This window comes from Triticum aestivum, chromosome 3D (assembly GCF_018294505.1).
Source record: "Triticum aestivum cultivar Chinese Spring chromosome 3D, IWGSC CS RefSeq v2.1, whole genome shotgun sequence".
NCBI classification, from domain to species: Eukaryota; Viridiplantae; Streptophyta; class Magnoliopsida; order Poales; family Poaceae; genus Triticum; species Triticum aestivum.
Window position 1 is genome coordinate 199,787,637 of NC_057802.1, and position 21,484 is coordinate 199,809,120.

The 21,484-nt window shown below is 46.5% G+C and overlaps 1 protein-coding gene across 4 annotated transcripts in view; it reads left to right on the forward strand.

Moving 5' to 3' along the window:
- The first annotated feature begins 703 nt into the window (after positions 1-703).
- Positions 704-21,484, forward strand: part of LOC123078225 (protein translocase subunit SECA1, chloroplastic) — a 39,908-nt gene continuing 19,127 nt past the window's right edge. Inside the window, exons 1-11 of one of the 4 annotated variants that reach the window (XM_044500650.1) lie at positions 704-1,221; positions 4,658-4,937; positions 5,383-5,486; positions 7,941-8,120; positions 10,972-11,190; positions 18,445-18,558; positions 18,865-18,978; positions 19,096-19,263; positions 19,986-20,161; positions 20,281-20,347; positions 20,604-20,750. In XM_044500650.1, the coding sequence (XP_044356585.1) occupies positions 853-1,221; positions 4,658-4,937; positions 5,383-5,486; positions 7,941-8,120; positions 10,972-11,190; positions 18,445-18,558; positions 18,865-18,978; positions 19,096-19,263; positions 19,986-20,161; positions 20,281-20,347; positions 20,604-20,750 (1,938 nt within the window). In that variant the 5' untranslated portion in view covers positions 704-852. The remainder of the gene's footprint in view (positions 1,222-4,657; positions 4,938-5,382; positions 5,487-7,940; positions 8,121-10,971; positions 11,191-18,444; positions 18,559-18,864; positions 18,979-19,095; positions 19,264-19,985; positions 20,162-20,280; positions 20,348-20,603; positions 20,751-21,484) is intronic. The other 3 variants (XM_044500648.1, XR_006437192.1, XM_044500649.1) reach the window with 3 other exon arrangements.

A 21,484-nucleotide genomic window follows, 5' to 3' on the forward strand; every position in this document is an offset into this window, starting at 1 on the left:
AGAGGTTTATTTTCTTATCAATTCTAATCCCTTTTTGATGCATTGCAGGTTTGCTATCAAACTCTCAAAAAGGAAAAACAACTTTACTCTGTTTTTTGGAGAACCTTCCTGTAGAGTACCTCGACAGAGACAAATATGCGATCAAGGATATATTCGATGGATTTTCACGCAAAATTTGGAGGAAATTTTTGCAGGTTCGTTGCTTGCTTTATTGTTTTCTTACTTTTTGTTCCTACGTGCTAAAAATTAATTTAATTTTCAAAACAATTCGTGTTTGAAATAGACATTGTGCTGTTTGGTGTAACGGTCCATTTGTGTAACCATGTATGCAGAGAAATCCTTAATAATAGGAAAGGAGATGCAAGCCCGACTCCGGATGGGCCACACAAACAAGTCTAAATATTATACAAACATGTTTTTTTTTCAAACTCAGATTTCTCATGGTGATAACGATATTTTTAACTTTAAAAAATACTTCCTTAGTTGGTCTATGCATCTTATAGAAATATGATTTTTTTTTCAAACTCAGATTCCTCAGCATGATAAACATATTTTTAATATAGCATGACTTAACACATGGGGTTTCTATTATCAATATCAAATATGAAACTATTTTCATCGACAACATGGTTTTAGTGGGTCTTTGCGTCATTTGGCGCAACAGGTCTACTAGTATAAAAAAAAAGAGATGGGCTTTGTCCGACTCCTTATCCTCGTTCTTTCACCGACCTCGTTCCATCATCCACGGCCACAACTGCCTATCGCCGAGAGCACGCGGCGCCGTGCATGCCATACTGCACTAGACCACAAGTGAAGCTGAGGAGCTGAAGCCAGCAGCGAGCTCGCGGCGCGATGGTGACGGCACCTTCGTCCACCGCCACCTGCGCCACATCCCTCCACTTTCCCCACCCGTCTCCTCCCTGTAGTATCAGCAGTGGCGTCGGCCACGTCCAGTTTTTCCGCCGGCGCTGTCGCGGGCTGCAGAGGCGGGGAGGCGGCGAGGCAGCGCGCGCGGGGCTGGGGGGATTGCTGGGCGGCATGTTCGGCGGCGGCGGCGGCGACGACGGTGAGGCAGCGAAGAGGAGGTACAACGACACTGTCGCGCTCGTCAACAGGCTGGAGCCCGAGGTCTCCGCGCTCTCGGACGCTGACCTCCGCGCCCGCACCTCCGCTCTGCAAGAGCGCGCGCGCGCCGGGGAATCCCTCGGCTCCCTCCTCCCCGTACGTATTGGACAACATCCAGAATCACTTACAATCTCTTAAATACTCCAGATTTCTGTTCAGTTCCGATTCGAGGCAGAGGGAATGGATAGAGAGTTTGTAATTAAATTGCGCCCTGACAATGGTTAATCAAATAAAGCAACTACTACCTCTGTACCTTAATATTTGAACTGCAAAAACGTCTTATATCAAGATAGAGGTAGTATTAGTTAGTTTACACTGTCAACTTATGGTTACCACAACTCTAGTTGTAAATTCCCTGCAAAAAATTAAAAAAACTATAGTTATAAATTGTGACTTTGGTGATTGCTTTTTCAGTCCACTTATGTGGGCGCCAAGAACTAGGTTAGATTTAACATCTAAACATATCAAGCTGCGAAGGTAGTTCAGGAACGTTGTACAATAATTCCTCACTGAAGGCCGTGTCACCCAAAAAACAAGAAGACATTGCTTAGCTTGAAAGGCTTAGGCCCTTCCCAGTGCTCCACGGTGGACAGGTGCTAAGCATGCCACATAAGCAAAAAATTGACATGGCGCAACAATTAAGGAGGAGAGAGAGCACTTTGGTGACCCTAGAAAGAACCAATGCCAAACGCGTGAACCTAGGCAAACCACTTAAATGAAACAACTTGACCAATGGATGAAAGGCTTTAGGTGTTAATTCATTAAATAAAGTGTGCTTAGCAACAACAAGTTAAGCACCTATGCATTGGGGAGTCGAGTTGCTAAGGTACTTAATGCACTTAGCACCTCATCTAAGCACCTTGCATTGGAGGTCTTACCATTAGACATTGCTTAGCTTGGAAGTAACTACAATATAATATTACCAGTGTCATTCCTGTACATTGTCGTGAGTTAGTTTGGTATAAATGTTGATGGTACATATCTCTAAAATATAATATGGAATGCAATGTACAGGCACAACAAATGATGTGTTTAAATACAACTAGCCAATAATAGTGAAAAATTGTGTGAAGTACAATCTGAAGTTATGTGATGTGCTACACAGAAAAACATTAGTAAAATATCCTGTAGGCATATTTACAAATGTTTCTCAATAGTTGTAAAATGATTATTCAACATATGTGTAATACAGGTAAAAGTTAGAATCCAATGTTAAGTTGCATATTTGATTATTCATTTGTTCTGACATCATTGGTTATTTTAGTATTTTCTGCAACTCAAGACTTTGATCATGAAGTTCCATACAGTATTTTTCTTTGTCAAATCAGCTTGCAAGGCAGTATAGAATAAATAACATTTCTAAATATGAACACAAATATCATGGCTGCATAGTACTTTGTCCCATATTAATTGTCGCTCGAACGGATGAGACAGACGGAGTAGTTTAGAAGCTGGTAAACGTATGTTTATATGTATAGATGGATGGAAGCTTCTGGTTTTGATAGTGGGGACAGCATCCTAGAGTGATTTTGTAAATATCAGATTATGCCATAATTTGATATGCCATGACAAGGTCAAGGAAGTTGAACGTAAGGTGCAACAAACGGACATAGAAATAACCTAAACAGCAACAAGAACATAGAAATAACTTAGCAACAAATGAACATAGAAATAACCTAGAAAGTAGAGTCTGCAACTGGTAATATTCTTGTCGCACGAGCCCACAGAGGATATTTGGGATTGTGAGCAACCCGCCCTAGCCTCAACCTCTTCACTATCAGCACTGACGTTGTTTACAGCTCCACCAAAAGAAGAGTGGCTGCCTGCCCCATGCCACTGCTTGCAGATGCCATTCCCTAGCTAGTAAGGTAGCAAGCAAGGAAGCAACAATAGCAGTTCAGCAGCAACTCAATTACTCGACAGAAATATCTAGCATATGCAACAAGGCAACAACAGCAGCAGGTATACAACAACAGCATGTGAGGTAGCAGCAAGCCAGTAACGGCAGTGGCAGGTGGCAGCAAGTCAGCAGACAGCAAGCACTTGAACATTGAGGAGAACTGTCGGGAAAATTACCTTGCCTGCCACCGGGAGATTCAGCGGCGGGCAGCGGTGGCGCACTCGTGCATGGGATCGCGGGAGTCGGGACTGGATCAAGCTGCCCTGGTCGATTGAGGACTGGGACCTGTCTAGGGTTGGGCTTTCCTCGAAATAGGCTTTCGCCCCCCTTTATAAATAAAGGCACAAACGGCCGAACTGATACAAAGTGGTGAGGAAACCCTCAACAAAGCAGGCCAAAAGAAAAATACAACAGCATCCGAGCGAGACAAGTGCCCTTAACCCGAAGCCGCACAAGAAAACAGGAGACCGCCACACCTAACAAGACACCCAAAACTATTGAACAAGAGTGAAACCGCGTCGCCACGAGAAAACCACCGGACCCTGTAGCATGGAACACACCGAGCATCTCCGGAAGGGGCCGACTCACCGTAGAGTCCTCCCCCCTTGCTCCGGGCCGAGGAGCACCGCTCCTGCCAGGAGATCGCAAGGACCGAGAACGATAATCATAGGGACACGTCTAAAAGATAGGAGACCATCGGGACCACCCCACGCCATAGTATTGGGTGCCACATGTCAGGAAAAAGGCAAGCCCGAAGCCGCTGGCAAGCTGCAACCGAAATGGGCCGGGGTTCCGCAACGACGCCCCCAAGAGGGTGATGACACCACGCGCCACCGTCGTTGAGTCCGAAGGACGGACAACGGTTTTCACCCCGGAGCCCAGGCAACATGAGGAGACCCACAACAACGCCCCCTGGAGGGAAGTGACGCCCGTAGCCGTCATCGTCGCCAGCGCCGAAGCGCAGACCTTTCGCTCGGCCCTCACAAATGCCCTACACAGTACCAAGATTGCCGACCCAACCCGAGAGGGTTGGGCTTTACTAGGCTGCACTGATACTCGGGGATACACATATTGCCGCATATCCGGGGATCCCCGTATCTCTAGTGTTCTATACACTGATACGGCAGAGGCTTTTTAGGGAATAACATGTAACAAGGATAGATGTTATTTGATTTCATAACATACAAATAGTAGAACCTCATTTTAAAAATTGAAGAACTCGGGAACTATATAACTACTTTGCCACTTCATTATTAAAAATGTGATAACTCAAAAACATTTTCAATTTATGTTAAAATAAAAAGGTAAATAACTTCAAAATGTATACAATTTCAAAATGAACCGAATGTTTTTTTTAGCATTGTTGGACTGAAAAAGTTGTAATTGATAAAAATATAAGTTAATAACTGAACTGATAAGCTCACATTTGGAGATGTGGGAGAAGTTACTTTTATTTTAGGACTTACATATTAGCCACCAACTATTTTCCTCAGTAGCTACTAGCCTACTACAGTGTTTGTCTGAAAACTGCAAAGTACTTTGTTCTATGATATATTCAACATGCCGACATGTCAACTGCTGAAAAAGATATTTCAAGGTGGAAATATTTTGATGGTTTCTTGGCTATTGCAGGAAGCATTTGCTGTTGTGAGGGAGGCTTCCAATAGAGTTCTTGGTCTTCGCCCCTTTGATGTACAGTTGATTGGTGGGATGGTTCTGCATAAGGGGGAGATTGCAGAAATGAAGACTGGAGAGGGGAAGACACTCGTGGCTATCCTGCCAGCGTACTTAAATGCATTAAGTGGTAAAGGAGTCCATGTTGTCACAGTAAATGATTATCTTGCCAGACGTGACTGTGAGTGGGTTGGTCAAGTTCCCCGCTTTCTGGGACTGCAGGTTGGACTAATTCAACGTATGTGATCACTCCACGTTGTTCATTATTGTTGTTTGTGCCATCTCCAAAGTGCACACTTTGTTCAGTATCCACCTTAATACGCCAAACATAATTAAGGTACTAACGTACCAACTGAACTCCTGTGAATGAAATGAGTTGCTCGTGGAAGTACTGATATGTGTGAGAAAAGAGCAAAAGTACCCAATAATTGTACATGTCTGGTCCAGAAAACGCAATTGAGATCGATTTTTACTTGTCTGTTCCAGAAAACGCATGCCAAACAAGATGGATGTTTAGCTGATTGTAGTATTACTCTGAGTCCGTTAGCCTGTCACTGCTGCTATGCAACAGCCATGTGCCCATCAAGCACTTATTTTTGAATTTTCTCTTTTTCTGGCATCATTTATTGATTTTCTTTATTTGTTATTGATGCTTGTTGAACAGTTGGTCTTTGTTTTGGCAGAGAACATGACACCGGAGCAACGGAGGGAAAATTACTTGTGCGATATTACTTATGTCACAAATAGTGAGCTTGGATTTGATTATCTAAGAGATAACCTTGCGATGGTAGGCCTCTTCCTTTGTGGACAATGTTTATCAATGTTTGATCGCATGCTTGCCTTTTAAGTTTGGGTAAAATGCACCAGAGGTCCTTACAGTATTTCCTGTGTCAACTAGGCCGTATAACTACGAAAATGCACATTTGAGCACTAAAAGTGGATAAATGGTTCACCATTGGTCCTACCCAAGTCTAACCTACCCTCATGGCCCGTTATCAAATATGTTGTTGAAATGTATATGTGGATTGCCTAGCCCTTTTCATCAGTTCAGACTTTTGGTTGCGTTGTCTAGTGCATGAAGCTTAACATGGTATCAGAGCCTAAGGTCTTGAGTTCAAGTCTTGGCTTTCGCAATTTATCCAAAAAATGTCGTTCCCCCTCCGTGTCCACGTATGGGCCTCTTGAGCCATATCACATGTTGACTTCCCGCGTCCCATTTGAGGGGGTGTTGAAGTGTATATGTGGATTGCGTAGCCTTTCCATCAGTTCTCGGACTTTTGGTTGCATTGGCTAGTGCATGAAGCTTAACATGGTATCAGGGCCTAAGGACTTGAGTTCAAGTCCTGACTTCCACAATTTGTCCAAAAATTGTTGTAACGCCTTTTGTGTCCACGTATAGGTCTCTTGAGATACTCCGAGTCTATTCATGTGTTACTTCCCGCATCATACGTGAGAAGGGTGATGAAATGTATATGTGGATGGCCTAGCCCTTTCCATTAGTTTGGACTTTTGGTTGCCTTGGCTAGTGCATGAAGCTTAACATGCTAGTGTATATGTGGATTGCCTAGCCCTTTCCATCGGTTCAGATTTTTGGTTGCGTTGGCTAGTGCATGAAGCTTAACATGGTAACGGAGCCTAAGGTCTTGAGTTCAAGTCCTGGCTTTCGCGATTTATCCAAAAATTGTTGTTGCCCCCTCTGTGTCCAGGTATAGGCCTCTTGAGCCATACCTCTGAGTCTATTCACATGCCAACTTCCCGCGTCACACGTGAGAGGGGGTGTCTATACCATGTAACCCGTGAGTCATATGCCATGTAACCCGTGAGAAGCCTAGCCCTTTCCATCAGTTCAGATTTTTGGTTGCGTTCCCTAGTGCATGAAACTTAATATATGCCATGTAGGCATTTTGTTGTTGCAAAAATCTCCTTAATGAACTCAGTTCTAATTCTGTAATTCCCGACACCACCCGTTGCTCTCTAGTCGTTCCTAGTTCTATGACGGCGCTCTCATCGCTTGGTCTGCACACAATCGTCCCCATATTGCTCCAGTATGATTGTGTCACATGAACGCGGGCAAGGTCTGGCAAGCTCATCCCTGTGAACAGTTTAATACTGCGCTGCAGCATCGCTAGGAACCCGACCTGGTTTTGGAACGTGCTCCTGATGCGAAAGCAGGTAGAGTGGCACCAGTGCCATAACAATGGAAGTAGACGTAGGACCGCTCATACTCCTCGCCCGCCTCTGGCTTGCTCTTCCTGACAGGGGATGCGTCTTTGCAAGCAGCCGTCCCATGTGGTTGCTGGCGGCAAGCGCCACGTACACCGTCACACACACGTTACCCGGTACCTCTCAAGCAGCGACAGGTCAAGGAGCCCACTGATGTTCATGACACCATCTTCATGGTCTCATCCGGGACGCGTGGGGGTGGAATTCAATTGGCCTTCACTCTTGTGCGGCGGATGAAAGCGGAGGTACCGAGGTGGTGAGTTGGACAGCCAGGTACGACAGCTCTTGCCGTCGTCGTTGTCGGCAGCCAGGGCGACGTCCACCACGAGGCCGATCCCTGGCCTGGTCCTGCTTCGTAGGTCCTCAGCAAGCGTGGCGACTGAGCATGAGCGCCTTGGGATCGAGCAGCGACATTGGGCTCTGCTCTGACTCTCGTCCAGCGAGCGTGCATACCAGTTGTGAGCCCGATGAACAGCCGCTGCACACCGGACATCATGCCACCGCTGCAGGGCCTGACCTCTCCACCGCATGTGAAGCCCGGGCCATGGTCAAGTACTATCCTGCGCAGCATCACCGCCCATCAGAGCCTGCCAATCACCTGAAACGGGGGATAAAGAACACGAAAAAAGGTCACATCCATAACAAGTTCTCCTATCTCAACGTCCACGCGAGCATGTGCACCATCCACAAGAAGTAGGTGACTGTGACATAGCGCACAACATTAGCACGGGACCATGGAATTACAATAGACTATTGTGTGATTGTGCAAAATATTACCTACATTGCATTTCAACGCTCCACGCGGGCAGGTCAGACCTGAGTAGGACCTGCGATGAATCACCTATCCTTTTTGGGACTTAAATGTGCATTTTCATACTTATAGGACTGAGCTGACACACCCGGAATACTTTTAGGACCTCGGGTGCATTTTACTCTTAAGTTTTAAGGACCACTATTTCATTTCTTCCTGTTCTCTCAGGTTCACAGCTTCTGCACTTAACCGAATCTTTATTTGCAGACTGTAGATGAGCTTGTCTTGAGGAACTTTAATTACTGTGTGATAGATGAAGTTGATTCAATCCTTATTGATGAAGCACGGACACCTCTTATAATATCAGGCCTGGCTGAAAAGCCAAGTGACCGGTATTACAAAGCAGCAAAAATAGCTGAAGCTTTTGAACAAGACATTCATTATACTGTGAGCACAATCAATTCTTACTCTTTTGTTACTGCATATGTCTTATCCCTGTAGAATCTCAGAATGAATGTTCTGTTCTAGATAGATCATGCAACAGCCAACAGATCATTTTAACTGAACAATGTAAAATACAACAAGAACAACAACAAAAACAACAGCAGCCTTTTGTCCCAGGCAAGTTGGGGTATGCTAGATATGGAACCCAACAGAAACATACGGAAACCAAAAAAGCGAAATATAGAAAAAAGTAAACGAAGAATAAAAGAGTAAATTAAGGTTCCGGCACATGGATTGCTGATCTCCATGCAGTCCTATCATGAGCCAAATCTCCAGGTACATTCCAATCCTTCAAATACCTCTTTACCGCCTCCCACCATGTCAACTTTGGTTGCTCCTGCCCCTCTTAGTATTTTAGCTACCCTTTAGAATCCCACTATTAACTGGTGCTTCTGGAGGCCCTTGTAGGATATGTCCAAACCACCTTACTCACTGTTGGACACACTTCTCTTAATTTGGTGCCACCCTACCCTATCATGTATTACCTCATTCCTATTTTTTGTCCTTGTATGGCCACACACACCATAGCATGCACAATCTGTAATGCTCATTTGTCAGATGTGTTGTCTTTTAGTGTGCCAACGTTCTGCTTCATATAGCATCACAATTTTGATTGTCGTCCTAGAGAACTTACCTTTCAGCTTTTATGGGACCTTCTTGTCACAGAAATGGCAGATGCTTGCCACCACTTCATCCACCTTTTGATTTGATCCTGTGGCTAACATCTGTTAAGCAAGGTTTTCCCGCTCTTTCCTTAGAAGGACCACTGCACTTCCCCTTTGAGCTTCCACCATTTTGTTCTTGTGATTTTGGCACCTTTGTCCCGCATAACACAAGTGCGAAGTAGAAATTAGCCACCGCAAGCTTATGCTATGCCTCCAGTCCTCCACACACTTCCCAGGGTATCACCTTACAATCCAAATGGGTATGTATATCCGTTGTCCTAGTAAGGACATAATCAATCTGGCTAGAGTGCTGGGCACTAGGGATTTCATGTGCCATGGCAGGAAAACCGGGGAAGGTGGCGGAATGGCCTAGAGGTGGGTCGGGAGGCAGATCAAGGAAAAGATCTGCTACGGTGGGCTGAGCGGGGGATTGGGTTAGCAAATGGGAAGACATTTTCATCAAAAATTACATGTCGAGATATGTGGACACTATCCATGAAGAGATCTAGGCAACGATATCCTTTGTGATCGTTTGGGTATCCTCAGAAAACGCAAGCCGTGGAGCGCGGAGCTAATTTGTTAGGCATGGTGGCGGTGAGATTGGGTTAACACAGACACCCCAAAATGCTCAAGTGTTCATATGTGGGTGCTCGATGAAAAAGGGCTTCGTGCGGAGTGGTAAGGGCAGCTTGGGTTTTAGTTGAACGAATGTTAAGAACATGGGTGGCGAGACTCTGTGCCTCAACCCAATAGGTAGAGGGCATGGAGGCTTGAAGGAGGGTTAGAACGACTTCATTCGTCAATCGTATGGCACATTCAGCCTTCCCATTTTGCGGAGGGTGTATGGGGACGAAAAGCACAAGGTGGTGCCATGAGGCCCCAGCTGTTCACCAGAAGGCAGAGCAGACTCAGATGTAAGGAAGAAGGCTTTGTGAGCCGAACGCGGTGAACCGTGGGGCCACCTGTAAGCGTGTGTGCGCATGTAGGATAAGTAGAGACCGTTGGCTTAGCGTGTGGGGTGTGAAATGAGTTGTATCTGAACTTTTCATCTCCTTTCTCTGAATCTCACCAACCCCTCTTCCTCTCCCACCTGTATCCTCTCTCCCATCCCGAATTCTTGCTGTATCCTGGCATGATCAATTGAGTGAACGAATCTGGACATACAGCGAAGTTGGTGTTTTGTGCTGGAGAGGAGATCGATTAACTGGGATGGGAGACCGGAAAAATCGATTGAGGGAGGTGGGAAACCAAGAAATCGATCGGAAGAGAGATGGACGGGTTGTGGTGCCGGACCCCCCCCCCCCCCCCCCCCCCCCCTAAACCTGGGCTCATGATACCATGTGAGAGGAGCAACTTATCTGTTGCATAGGCCAAGGGGCAAATATATAGTACAAGAGACTTGGGATACAAGGAATGAAATCTAGACTAATACGAATACGTATGGACACCTACACCAGTACTCCTTAACGTTCTGTAAGCACCCCGTCATCACGCTTCAGCCTCACAACTTTATTCCTTCTACCGAAAAAGGCTTTTGCCCCGCTTTATATATAATAAAGCAACCACCAGAGCCACAAGGTCCAACAAAACAACAAGGTTCACGCCGCACACACACGCACAAACTCACATGGTAGCACACACAGGTCCAAAGGGGGGTTCTGCTGAGGGCACAACTCAACAAGCCCAAAAAACGAAAAAACACAACAAGCGGCTTATGCGGCACAACCTGACGCATGTGGCTCACGCAGCACATGAAATCATGTAGCTTGCCTTGAAAGAAACTTGTATTCTGTCCCCATCTTTCACCTGTGTTCTTGTTTGAATACCGGTACTAATATTCACTTACCGTTGTGTGTTGTTATGGGTGGCACTTGTTGCCTTGGCTCTTAACTCTTGTAACAATCGTGCTTCTCCTCTTAATGAAAAGAAGGGTAATTGTTTTTTGCACGTTCTGTAAGAAGTATTCTATTGCTGTTCACTTCAGAATAGTACATTTTTAAAATATACGAGTACATTGCTGATAGATCTTCTCTTTGACCTAGCCATAAATCTGTTCTTGTATTCATACTCCTGTTTACTAGTTTGTGAGCTACAATCCAATTCGTTCTCTTATAAATATTATTTTTCAGGTTGATGAAAAGCAGAGAAATGTTTTACTAACAGAACAAGGCTACGCTGACGCTGAAGAAATACTGGACATAGATGATTTATATGATCCTCGTGAACAATGGGCTTCATATGTTTTAAATGCAATCAAAGCCAAGGAGCTCTTCCTTAGAGATGTGAATTATATTGTTCGTAGCAAGGAGGTGCTTATTGTGGATGAGTTCACAGGTCGCGTTATGGCAGTAAGTATTGCATTATTTTTTCTCAAAAAAAGTAAGTATTGCATTATTATTCTCGGTGCTGTAAGGCAATTTTTGTATAGCCCAAAATTAAGTCAGTGGCTAACTTTACCGAAAAAGGCTTTCGCCCCGCTTTATATATAAAGCAATGACCGACAACAACCCAGTACAAACGCACGCCACCACAACACGCGCACACACCCAAGGCAGGATACATAGGCGCTGAGCGCAGCAACACGACCCTTAGCACTACAAGAGCAACCGGGGACTCCAAGAGTAACCACGCCACCGCGAAGAAATGAAGCCACATACGACGAATAGTGAGCTCCAAGATTATGCCTTCAGGAAGGTTACGACACCGGAGTGCTGCCACCGTCCGATCCGAGGATCAGAGTTTCCCCTGGATCGACACGATGGGCAATGAGAGCCGCGACGCCGCCTTCAAGAAGGGAACGAGCAACGCCGCCGCCGGTCCGTCCGAAGATAGAGCAGGTTTTCACCCCGGCCAACACTCAACGCCATTGAACGCCACACCCCGGCTACCACGCCGCCCACATGGCCATGGCCGCCGGGCAGCACCGAGCGACAGGCTCTGCCCATGAGCACCACGCTACCACCACCAGGGCCGCCGCCCCGGCATCCAAGACCTCGACACCACCTCACTCGATACCCGCCGCTACCCCAACCGAAAAGACGGGCGGACCCCGTGGCAAACTAGCCTCCATCGACTCGTCCTGCCACATCGGGCGCGAGATGAGCACACTCCTGCTGTCGGGCGCGAGACGGGCGCGGTCCTGCTGCCGGGCGCAAGACGGGCACGGTCCTGCCTGCCGGGCGCGAGACTAGCGATGGGCCACAACTGGGAGAGGGCCATCACTTCAACGGAAATAGCACCCGGGCGACGAGGAGACAGATCGAAGGCCGACACAAGCGGCCTACGGACAAGCCGACGCCGGGACATGCCAGCCGCCGCCGTAGCCGACTTGCCAAGCTGCCGTGGAGCCACCCATGGCCGGAGCAGCAGCCACCCCGGGCCACTGCCCAACCCGCGCTGACCGGCGAGCTCCAAGCGTCGGAGCCGCCGGGCACGCACCCGCACAACCAGCCACCATGGCCGCCGCTTGCACCAAAGCCGCGGCACAGGCCCGCGCAGCCTCCGCGGCAGCACCAGCTAACCCCGCCGCCGGGACTCGGACTAGTCGCCGCGCTGCGAAGCCCGTGGCCGAAAGCCCCCGACTTGACCCAGATGGGGCCGAGCAGGGTCCATCACGGCGAGCCACAAGGTCAAGGGGGGATGGCGTCGATGCACAGCCGCGACCAGCCCCCACAAGACACGCCACCGACGGGCGGGACCACCACCGCCAACACCAACCACGCCGCCCGCCGCAAATTGAGATCCAGATCGGGGGGAGCCCGACCAACACCCCGCCACCAACGACGCAGCGGCGCACCTCCACTCCCAGCCTAACAGCCGTCGAAGCCCGACGTCCCCGCCGCCGAGAGCCATGCCGAGCTTCGCGCCCCCATGAGCGGCTGACCCGCGCCGCCACAGCCTCGAACAGGGGAGGGAAGTAAAGGCCCCGTCGTCGCCCGCGTCGCACGGGCTTCACCCGGCGGACGCCCTCCGGCGGCGGCGATGGTGAGGAGAGGCTGGAGGGGAAGGAGTTTTCCAGCGGCGGATCGAGGGCCCCCGTGACGCGCGCGGGGCGCATCGCGGGAGCGGTTCAGGGGGAGGAAGCCAACACTGTATATGAGTGGCTAACTTTATATGTATATAATGGATCTACGTCGCATACACTTCTCCAAAGATCCGTGAATCATCCTAAAGTGGGACAGGCGGGGAGTAGGAAAAATGTTAGGAGAGGGATTTCTGTTTTGTAAGTTGAAGTTCCATTTATCATATCCATCCCCAAAATTGATTCTTTCCGATGTCTCCTTGTTAGTGCATTTGCTATGTCAAATCATACCCAGCTGATGTCTGGAGCAACTCTTCGATAGCTAATGGATGTATACTTTTGGTTATTTGTTATATCCTTGATATTGTGAATCCCTGTGCAATTGTGCTACCAGAAAATCTTCTGTTGTCAGCATTTCTCTATGCATTTGCACCCTGACTAAGAACATCTTCTGTTGTCATCCCTGTTGGCCAGTGTGGCCCATCCCTGTTGGCCCATGTGGCCCAGGCCTATATCGTGACTGACCTAAGATTACCCATAAGTGGGAGTAACATAGGTGGTAACATCACACCTATCTAGACAAAATAGATGACGTGGCAAGTAATTAATGATGAAAGAGAGTCATGTAGTAACATAGCTAGTTACTCAGGCTAGTCATAGTGGGAGTAACATCACACATACCAAGACAAGATGAGTCTACAACCTAATAAATGAAGAGTTGCATGACACCACACATATGTTACTCCCCACTATAGAGGTAGTAACATAGACTAGTAACATATGCATGTTACTAGTCTAAGTTACTCCCCACGATGGGTAAGGCTGGTCATAGTGGGGAGTAACTTAGACTAGTAACATGCATATGTTACTAGTCTATGTTACCACCTTCATAGTGGGGAGTAACATGTATGTAGTATCATGCAAGCCATCATTTATTAAGATGTAGACTCATTTTGCTTTGGAATGTGTTATGTTACAGTAACATATTATGTTACTCCAACCATCTCTCTCCTCATTAAATACATGCCATGTAAGCAAACTTTTCTTGGGATGTGTTATGTTACTTGCTATGTTACTCCCACCATGACCAGCCTAAAGAAGGACGAGCTCGTCCCTGTCTGGAGACAAGTGCCGCCACAACCTATCAAGCAGGTTAGGAGCCCCTCCTCTACGGCTTACATGGTATCAGAGGGCAGAGTATTGGAGGAGGCGGCGACGGTGCGTAATCGCTGGCGAGGCGGCGGGGTCCGGCGGGAAGACAACAGCGGATCTGGGCGGTTGCGGGCGTGCAGCTCGCGATGCGGTGGGGCTGCGGTGCAACTGCAGGGGTCAGCGACGAGGTCTGGTGCACAACGACGGCGGGGCTTGGTCAGGGTCACGAGGATCTCCACGCCCCCTTGCCGGTTCTCATTGCCTGCTGCTGCTTCCGGTGCTGGTTCTCGATGGCTTGGTTAGAGGGACGTGGTGCGCGCGGGAGGTGCTGCTGCTGGCTGCTGAACTCTCAGGTTTGGCAGAGGAATACGAAATGGGTGCTGTGGTACTGCTGGGTGAGTTGGTGCTGCTTGGCAGAGGAAGCACAGGTGCTGCTGCGTGCTGTACTGCTTATTCTGCTGAGAGCTGCTGGTGCTGGTTGGAGTTGGTGGTGGCGCTGCTGGCTAGCTTGGTGCTGGCGCACGTAGGAGAGGTCTCACAGCCAAGTGAGTAGCTGAAGTGAGTGATCCTGGTTGTGGTGTGGCTGTTGATTGCAGAGGAAGGACGTAACACTGTAGATGGTACATCCAGGAGAAGAGGAGGCGGAGGCAGTCATGGGGACTGAATTTACTGCTGCTATAGAGAAACTTGCGTCGCTCATGATTATGAAAGCTGCCGAGGGGTCACCTCCTGCAGGTGGCGCCATTGTTGTGTCCCACACAGATTTGCTTGAGCTCATGCGCAATGATGTCAAGTTGAATGGCGTGAGCAGCTACCTGAGCTGGTCGAGGCGGGCCGACCAGGCGGGCCTTGTTGGTCTTGAAGACAAAGGGTGTGATGGGATATGTCCTTGGAACGGTTGAAGAACCGGTTGGCAAGGAGAGGTCAGAATGGAAAAAGTGGAGTGTCACTGACTCCATGATACTGGCTTGTATGCTCAATTCTCTGATTCCTGCTATTGCAGCGTCTGTTCAGGCATTCTCGAGTGCTTTTGATGTGTGGACCCTGCTGTCCAAAAGGTACTCATGTAGGGGAACTCTGATGCTCATGTCTCAAATCAAAGACAAGATCCATGCTGTGACGAACAACATGGTGGTGTACGTGAATAAGCTGCAACACCTTTGGGCCGATCTGGATAAGTGTGATCCCCTTTAGCTTCCCCATGCATAATCCATGGAGATTGCCAGGTATTGGGTTGAGCGCAGGCATGTGATGCAGTTTCTAAAAGGTCTCAATCAAGGCTTTGAGAGCAGGCACACATACAGCGCTTGTGTCTCTAGATGAGGACATTGTTGCGATGTCCCAGGAAGAGAGGTACACCTGCAATCTAGAGGAGATGGAAATGAATCTGCTTACAGAGTGGCTGACCAACGAGGTTCTAGGGATTGTTACAAGTGTGGTCAACCAGGGCATATCAGTCGGATTTGCATAGAACCACCCATAAGAGGCAGAGGGTATAGTGGTGGCAGCAGCAACAGAGGTGGTCGGAATGGGAGTGGTGGTCAGACTGGGCATGGTGGTTATTGGAATGCTCTCAAGGCAAATGTAGCTACCTCAGCCGAGGTGAAGCAGCGAGGACAGGAGACTACTACTAGTTATGTCAACTTTGTCGATACAAATGAAGGTAAGATTGAACACACATCAATAGCAAAAACAACAACAAAGCCTTTAGTCCCAAACAAGTTGGGGTAGGCTAGAGCTGATACCCATAAGATCTCGAAACCAATTTATGGTTCTGGCACGTGGATAGCTAACTTCTACGCACCCCTGTCCATGGCTAGTTTTGAACACGCATCAATAGCATCCCATAAAGTAAATTATGCATGGGTGCTTGACTCTGGAGCATCACAACATGTTTCTGGAGACTTTAATGAGTTCGCATCCTATATTCCGCAGTCCCACACATTAGAAAACTATTTACACGGCAGTGGCAGAACCTAGCCCATCACAACAGTTGGGACAGTCAGCTGCACACCGTGTATTGAATTATCCTCAGTGTCGCATGTGCCAACTTTTTCCGTCAACTTAGTATCCTTGAGTGCTTTGATTGACCAAATTGATTGTTGAATAATTATGGACAAGGTTGTGTGCTCGATCCAGGAGAGATCAATGGGCAAGAGTCTTGGGACTGCAGAGAGGCGTAGGGGGCTGTGGTACATGGACCGCAGCAAGACAGACCGGGAGGGAATGCACATGCTAGCTGCAGTTGCTGATGATAAGGAGACTAGTGCCTTAATCCATCACTGTAGTATGGGGCATATGTCTTTTGACAAAATGTATCAAGTGTTTGTTGATGTAATGAGTGGTGTGGACAAGAGCAAGCTGAACTGTGATGCGTGTGAGTTTGCTAAACATACCAGAAGCTTATATGTGAGTAAGGAGATCATGAGCATATCTTCTTCTGTGTTAATCCATTCTGATGTATGGACATGTCTAGTGTTATCTACCAGTGGTATGCAGTACTCCGTTACATTCATTGATTTCCGAGACATAAAGATGAGGTGTTCCAGTGTTCAAAAACTTTTTATGCACTTGTTCAGACTCAATTTAATGTGACAATTCAAGCACTCAAATCAGACAATGGCACTGAGTATGTTAACAAGGCCATTGGTGCCTTCATTTCTGACAAGGGCATCCTGCATCAAACATCTTTTGTGGACACACCTCAAAATCGAGTGTCTGAAAGGAAGATGTGGACACACCTCAAAATCGAGTGTCTGAAAGGAAAAATCGCCACCTACTGGAGATGGCCCGGGCATGTTCACCATGGATGTGCCCAAGTTCCTTTAGAGTGAAGTTGTCATGATGGCCACCTTCTTGATCAATTGCATGCCATCCTAGGTGACAGGTATGAAATCACCGTGTGAGTTGGTTTTCACAGAAATAAATTTCCAGTTCCTCCCAAGGTGTTTGGTTGCACTTGTTTTGATCGTGATCATAGGCCATCAGTCAATAAATTGGATCCTCCGGCAGTCAAGTGCATCTTTATTGGGTATTCTTCAGGACAAAGAGGGTACAAATGTTGGAGTCTATCTGAGAGAACATTTGTGAGCATGGATGTTACATTTCGCGAACTGGAACCTTTCTAGGGTGAAAAAACTGATCTCGGTGTCATGTTTGAAGGCCTTGACCCATCTCAGGTTGGTGAAATTGGTCAAGAGGGGGAGAGTAATAGCACATTAGCTCATGTGACTCCTTTGACACAAGCACTGACCTACACCGGCGATGTGCAGGTTTGTGCACCGACTCAAATTGGTAGCGTGCCTAGAGGTGTGCCGAGGTGGACAACAGAGCAAGAGGAGCACCTAAAGGTCTATTCACGGAAGCGAGGTGATGATGTTGCATCAGCTCCGATTGGTAGTGTGCTGAGGTGGACAAGATGATGTTGCATCTGCTCCGATTGGTAGTGTGCTGAGGTGGACAACAGAGCAAGAGGAGCACCTGAAGGTGTATTCAAGGAAGCATGGTAATGGTGTTGCACGTCAGGGGGAGCAACTAGACCAGCCACTGAAGGAACAACAGGGTAGTATGGATCTGATTTCCATCTCTCATGGGTATCAGGCTGAAGGGTGGTAGCTACAAAAGGTCCTTTTGCTCCATTTATCTCTCCATAAGTTGTCGTACAAAGAAAATAGCTTCCATGGTCGACCTCCCAGGCATGAAACCAAACTGATTCTTGGTCACACTTGTCATTTTTCTTAAGCGGTGCTCAATGACTTCCGGTAGCTTAATTGTTGGCTCATCAGCTTAATTCCACGGTAATTAGAGAACAACTTAACATCCCCCTTGTTCTTGAAGATTGGTACTAATATACTCTGCCTCCATTCTTCGGTCATCTTGTTTGATAAAAAATGAGGTTGAAAAGCTTAGTTAGCCATACTATCGCTATGTCTTCAAGGCTTCTCCACACCTCAATGGGATACAATCAGAGGCCATCGTCTTGCCTTCTTTCATCCTTTCTAAAGCCTCCCTGACTCCAGTCTCCTGGATTTGTTGCACAAAACGTCTGTTCATATCATCAAAGGAGTCGTCCAGCTCAATGGTAGATCTCTCATTCTCCCCATTGAACAGCTTGTCGAAGTATTCTCGCTATCTATGCTTGATCTCCTCGTCCTTCACTACGGCTTACAAATATTCATCCACACAATGTCTGAAGATAAATGAGAGGGCAAAAGACACAAGCCTCAAGTGATGACTGACTTATGATTATTATTATATCAGGTTATTTTGATGGTTTGGCAAATCTCTTTATTTTGAAACAATTATTGTATCTCAAAGATAGGGGCAAAATCTAGTGTAATTGTAAAATCTAAGCCATGGGTGATGATATAAACATAAAGAGTTTGTAGATTAGTTTCTTTGTTTAAGGTATATTGTTTTATTTTGGCAGGGCAGAAGATGGAGTGATGGACTCCACCAAGCAATTGAGGCAAAAGAAGGTGTGCAGATACAGAATGAAACCATAACCCTCGCATCTATAAGTTACCAGAACTTCTTTCTTCAGGCAAGTGCCGATCCCTTCGTTCTAATCCTTAAATGTTATTGACCTCTGCGAAATGGTAAGTGCCAATAAGCCAATAATCATTGACTGGCTATATCATCTTCAACGCTAATTGAGCTTTAACAGCCGCTAACCATTGTTGAGCATTCATCTAAAAAGCCCATTGTTGAGCATTTCCGTTGATAGTGGTAAATTGTAAATGTGATGAAGAATGTATGGCTCACTGTGCTAGATTGATCACTCTCTTCTGTTTACTTTTGGAGATGTTCACTGGGTTATTTGGCAGGAAACTGATACGTTTTATGACAGTTTCCGAAACTCTGTGGCATGACTGGAACTGCAGCTACAGAAAGACAGGAGTTCGAGAGCATATACAAACTAAAAGTTACAGTTGTTCCAACGAATAAGCCTATGATAAGGAAGGTGATTGCCATCCTGTTTCATTGCGCACATTTAATTTTTAGTAATTGTAGGTCTCTCGATTCAATTTTCCAAGTCCCCCCTTTCTGAGAATGTTCGACTATGCTTCTTCCTTTGCAGGACGATTCAGATGTTGTTTTCAGAGCAACAAGTGGAAAATGGCGTGCTGCTGTTGTGGAGATATCAAGAATGAATAAAGCTTGCCGTCCTGTGCTTGTTGGTACAACTAGTGTTGAGCAAAGTGAAACTTTGTCTGAACAACTACGTGAAGCAGGGATTCCTCACGAGGTATGCTTGTTAGCTTCACAAACGGTACCTAGTCCTGCCTTCCCTGTTTAGCACAACATCGTCACTGTCACGTTAATGGAAACTGCATAATAGTACAAAATAAAGTTTTTGGCTTTCTGCCTTCTCGCACTCCACATAGTTAACTAGTTCTTTTTTCTTTCAAAATTTAGTTTGTTAGCAACTTTCTGTTAAATAGACTTTGTAAGTTTATTTAGTATCAGGTCCGGAATGATGATGTACGTGATAGAGTTGGGGTAGCACCAATTGAAGAGAAGCTTGTCCAACATCGTCTGAGATGGTTTGGGCATAAACAACGGAGGCCCCCAGAAGCGCCAGTGCGCAGCGGACAGATAAAGCGTGCTTATAATGTCAAGAGAGGTCGGGGTAGACCAAACTTGACATGGGAGGAGTCCGTTAAGAGATATCTGAAGGATTGGAATATCAGCAAGGAACTAGCCATGGACAGGGGTGCATGGAAGTTAGCTAGCCACATGCCAGAACCATGACTTGGTTTTCGAGATCTTATGGGTTTCAACTCTAGCCTACCCCAACTTGTTTGGGACTAAAAGCTAAAAGACTTTGTTGTTGTTGTTGTACAGACTTTGTAAGTTTACTAAATGTACTCCAGTATACGTCTCCTCACCCTCTAGTTTGTGCCTGTTATATTTCCCAAGATCTCTAAAGCAATCTGAAGTTTTTTTATTTTGAACTTTCTGTTGAAGGTCCTTAATGCTAAACCAGAGAATGTGGAGAGGGAGGCAGAGATTGTAGCTCAGAGTGGACGCCTTGGTGCAGTGACAATTGCCACCAATATGGCAGGACGTGGCACTGATATTATCCTTGGAGGCAATGCGGAATTCATGGCCAGGCTGAAGTTGCGTGAGATGCTTATGCCAAGGTATTTAAAATCCTTGTCAGCAGAATTCCCATGTATCAGAGACACTGCATCTGATTATTTCCCTCTACAGGTGCTCAACATTGCTTATATCTTCTTTTGATTCTGAAATCATGTTGCAGAATTGTCAATCCAGTTGATGGTGTCATTGTGTCCAAAAAGCAGCTTCCACCAAGAAAGACATGGAAGGTAAATAATGAACTATATGTTCAGTAGTTATTTTAATATGCATATGATGACTAGTTATGCAGAGGCCGGGAGTGATCTTAGCAATTGTATCATCTTGATGTAATGATCTGAGTTCAATAAAAGCTTCCTTATCAAAAAAAAGTGATGACTGGTGGCCTTCAAGATTCTGTGAATTATTCTTTAGATTGTTGCGTTATGATTTAATATGTGATGAAGTTCAGTTCCCAATGGCTTATTGCACTATCCCCTCTTCCAGACAAATGAAAGCTTGTTCCCTTGTGAACTTTCAGAAGATACACTATCATGTATCAAAGATGCAGTTGAAGTGGCTGTCAAAGAATGGGGAGAAAAGTCATTACCTGAGCTAGAAGCTGAAGAGCGTCTCTCCTACTCATGTGAGAAGGTAGGCCTTTTGAAGTTATCACAAATTTTTGTATGCTCTTTTAAGAGATATTTGGGTTACTTAAGTATCTATCACCAAATGATTATTCCACATGTATTTTTAGTTGAAATCTGAAGTATAAGTGTTAAAATAGGTGTCGAATATTGTGTGTACAAGTTGTGGTACAGTTGGACTTATAATTAGCGGAGCGTTAGGTGTTTGAGCCGAACATGTGTAACCTGGGCATATTATATAAGGGGACTGCAGGGTAGCCAAATAGACTAGACATAAGCTGCTAGGCAAGACAGATATCACGAGAGGGACGGTCCGGCCCCCGTGGCAGGGGTGGCCAGACTGGCCGTGCGTGGTGGTCAGAGCGCTGTCTGATGGCCTCAGCTGGCTTATCATCGACTGTATCATGTGATTTTGTACATGGGGAGGAGCGCCCATAGTCATGCCTTGGGGATGTATCCATGTTGGTGAATCTCGTTAACAAATCTCGGTGTCGTGCTCGTGCTTGTGTGATTGCTTGTCCTTGACGGATCAATGTGCGCCTCGAATTATTCTAACAAGTGGTATCAGATCAAGGTTTCAAGGAGGTCATTGTCTTGATCTAGAAGATGAAGAGTAGTCGGGATCGGCAACCGCAAGTCGTCGGATCAAGTTATCAGATTGATCATGATGGTAAGTTTCGGATCTGAGTCAGAGAGTTCAGGCCGTGATGCCATCAAGAAAGAAATTGGCATACGTGTGGT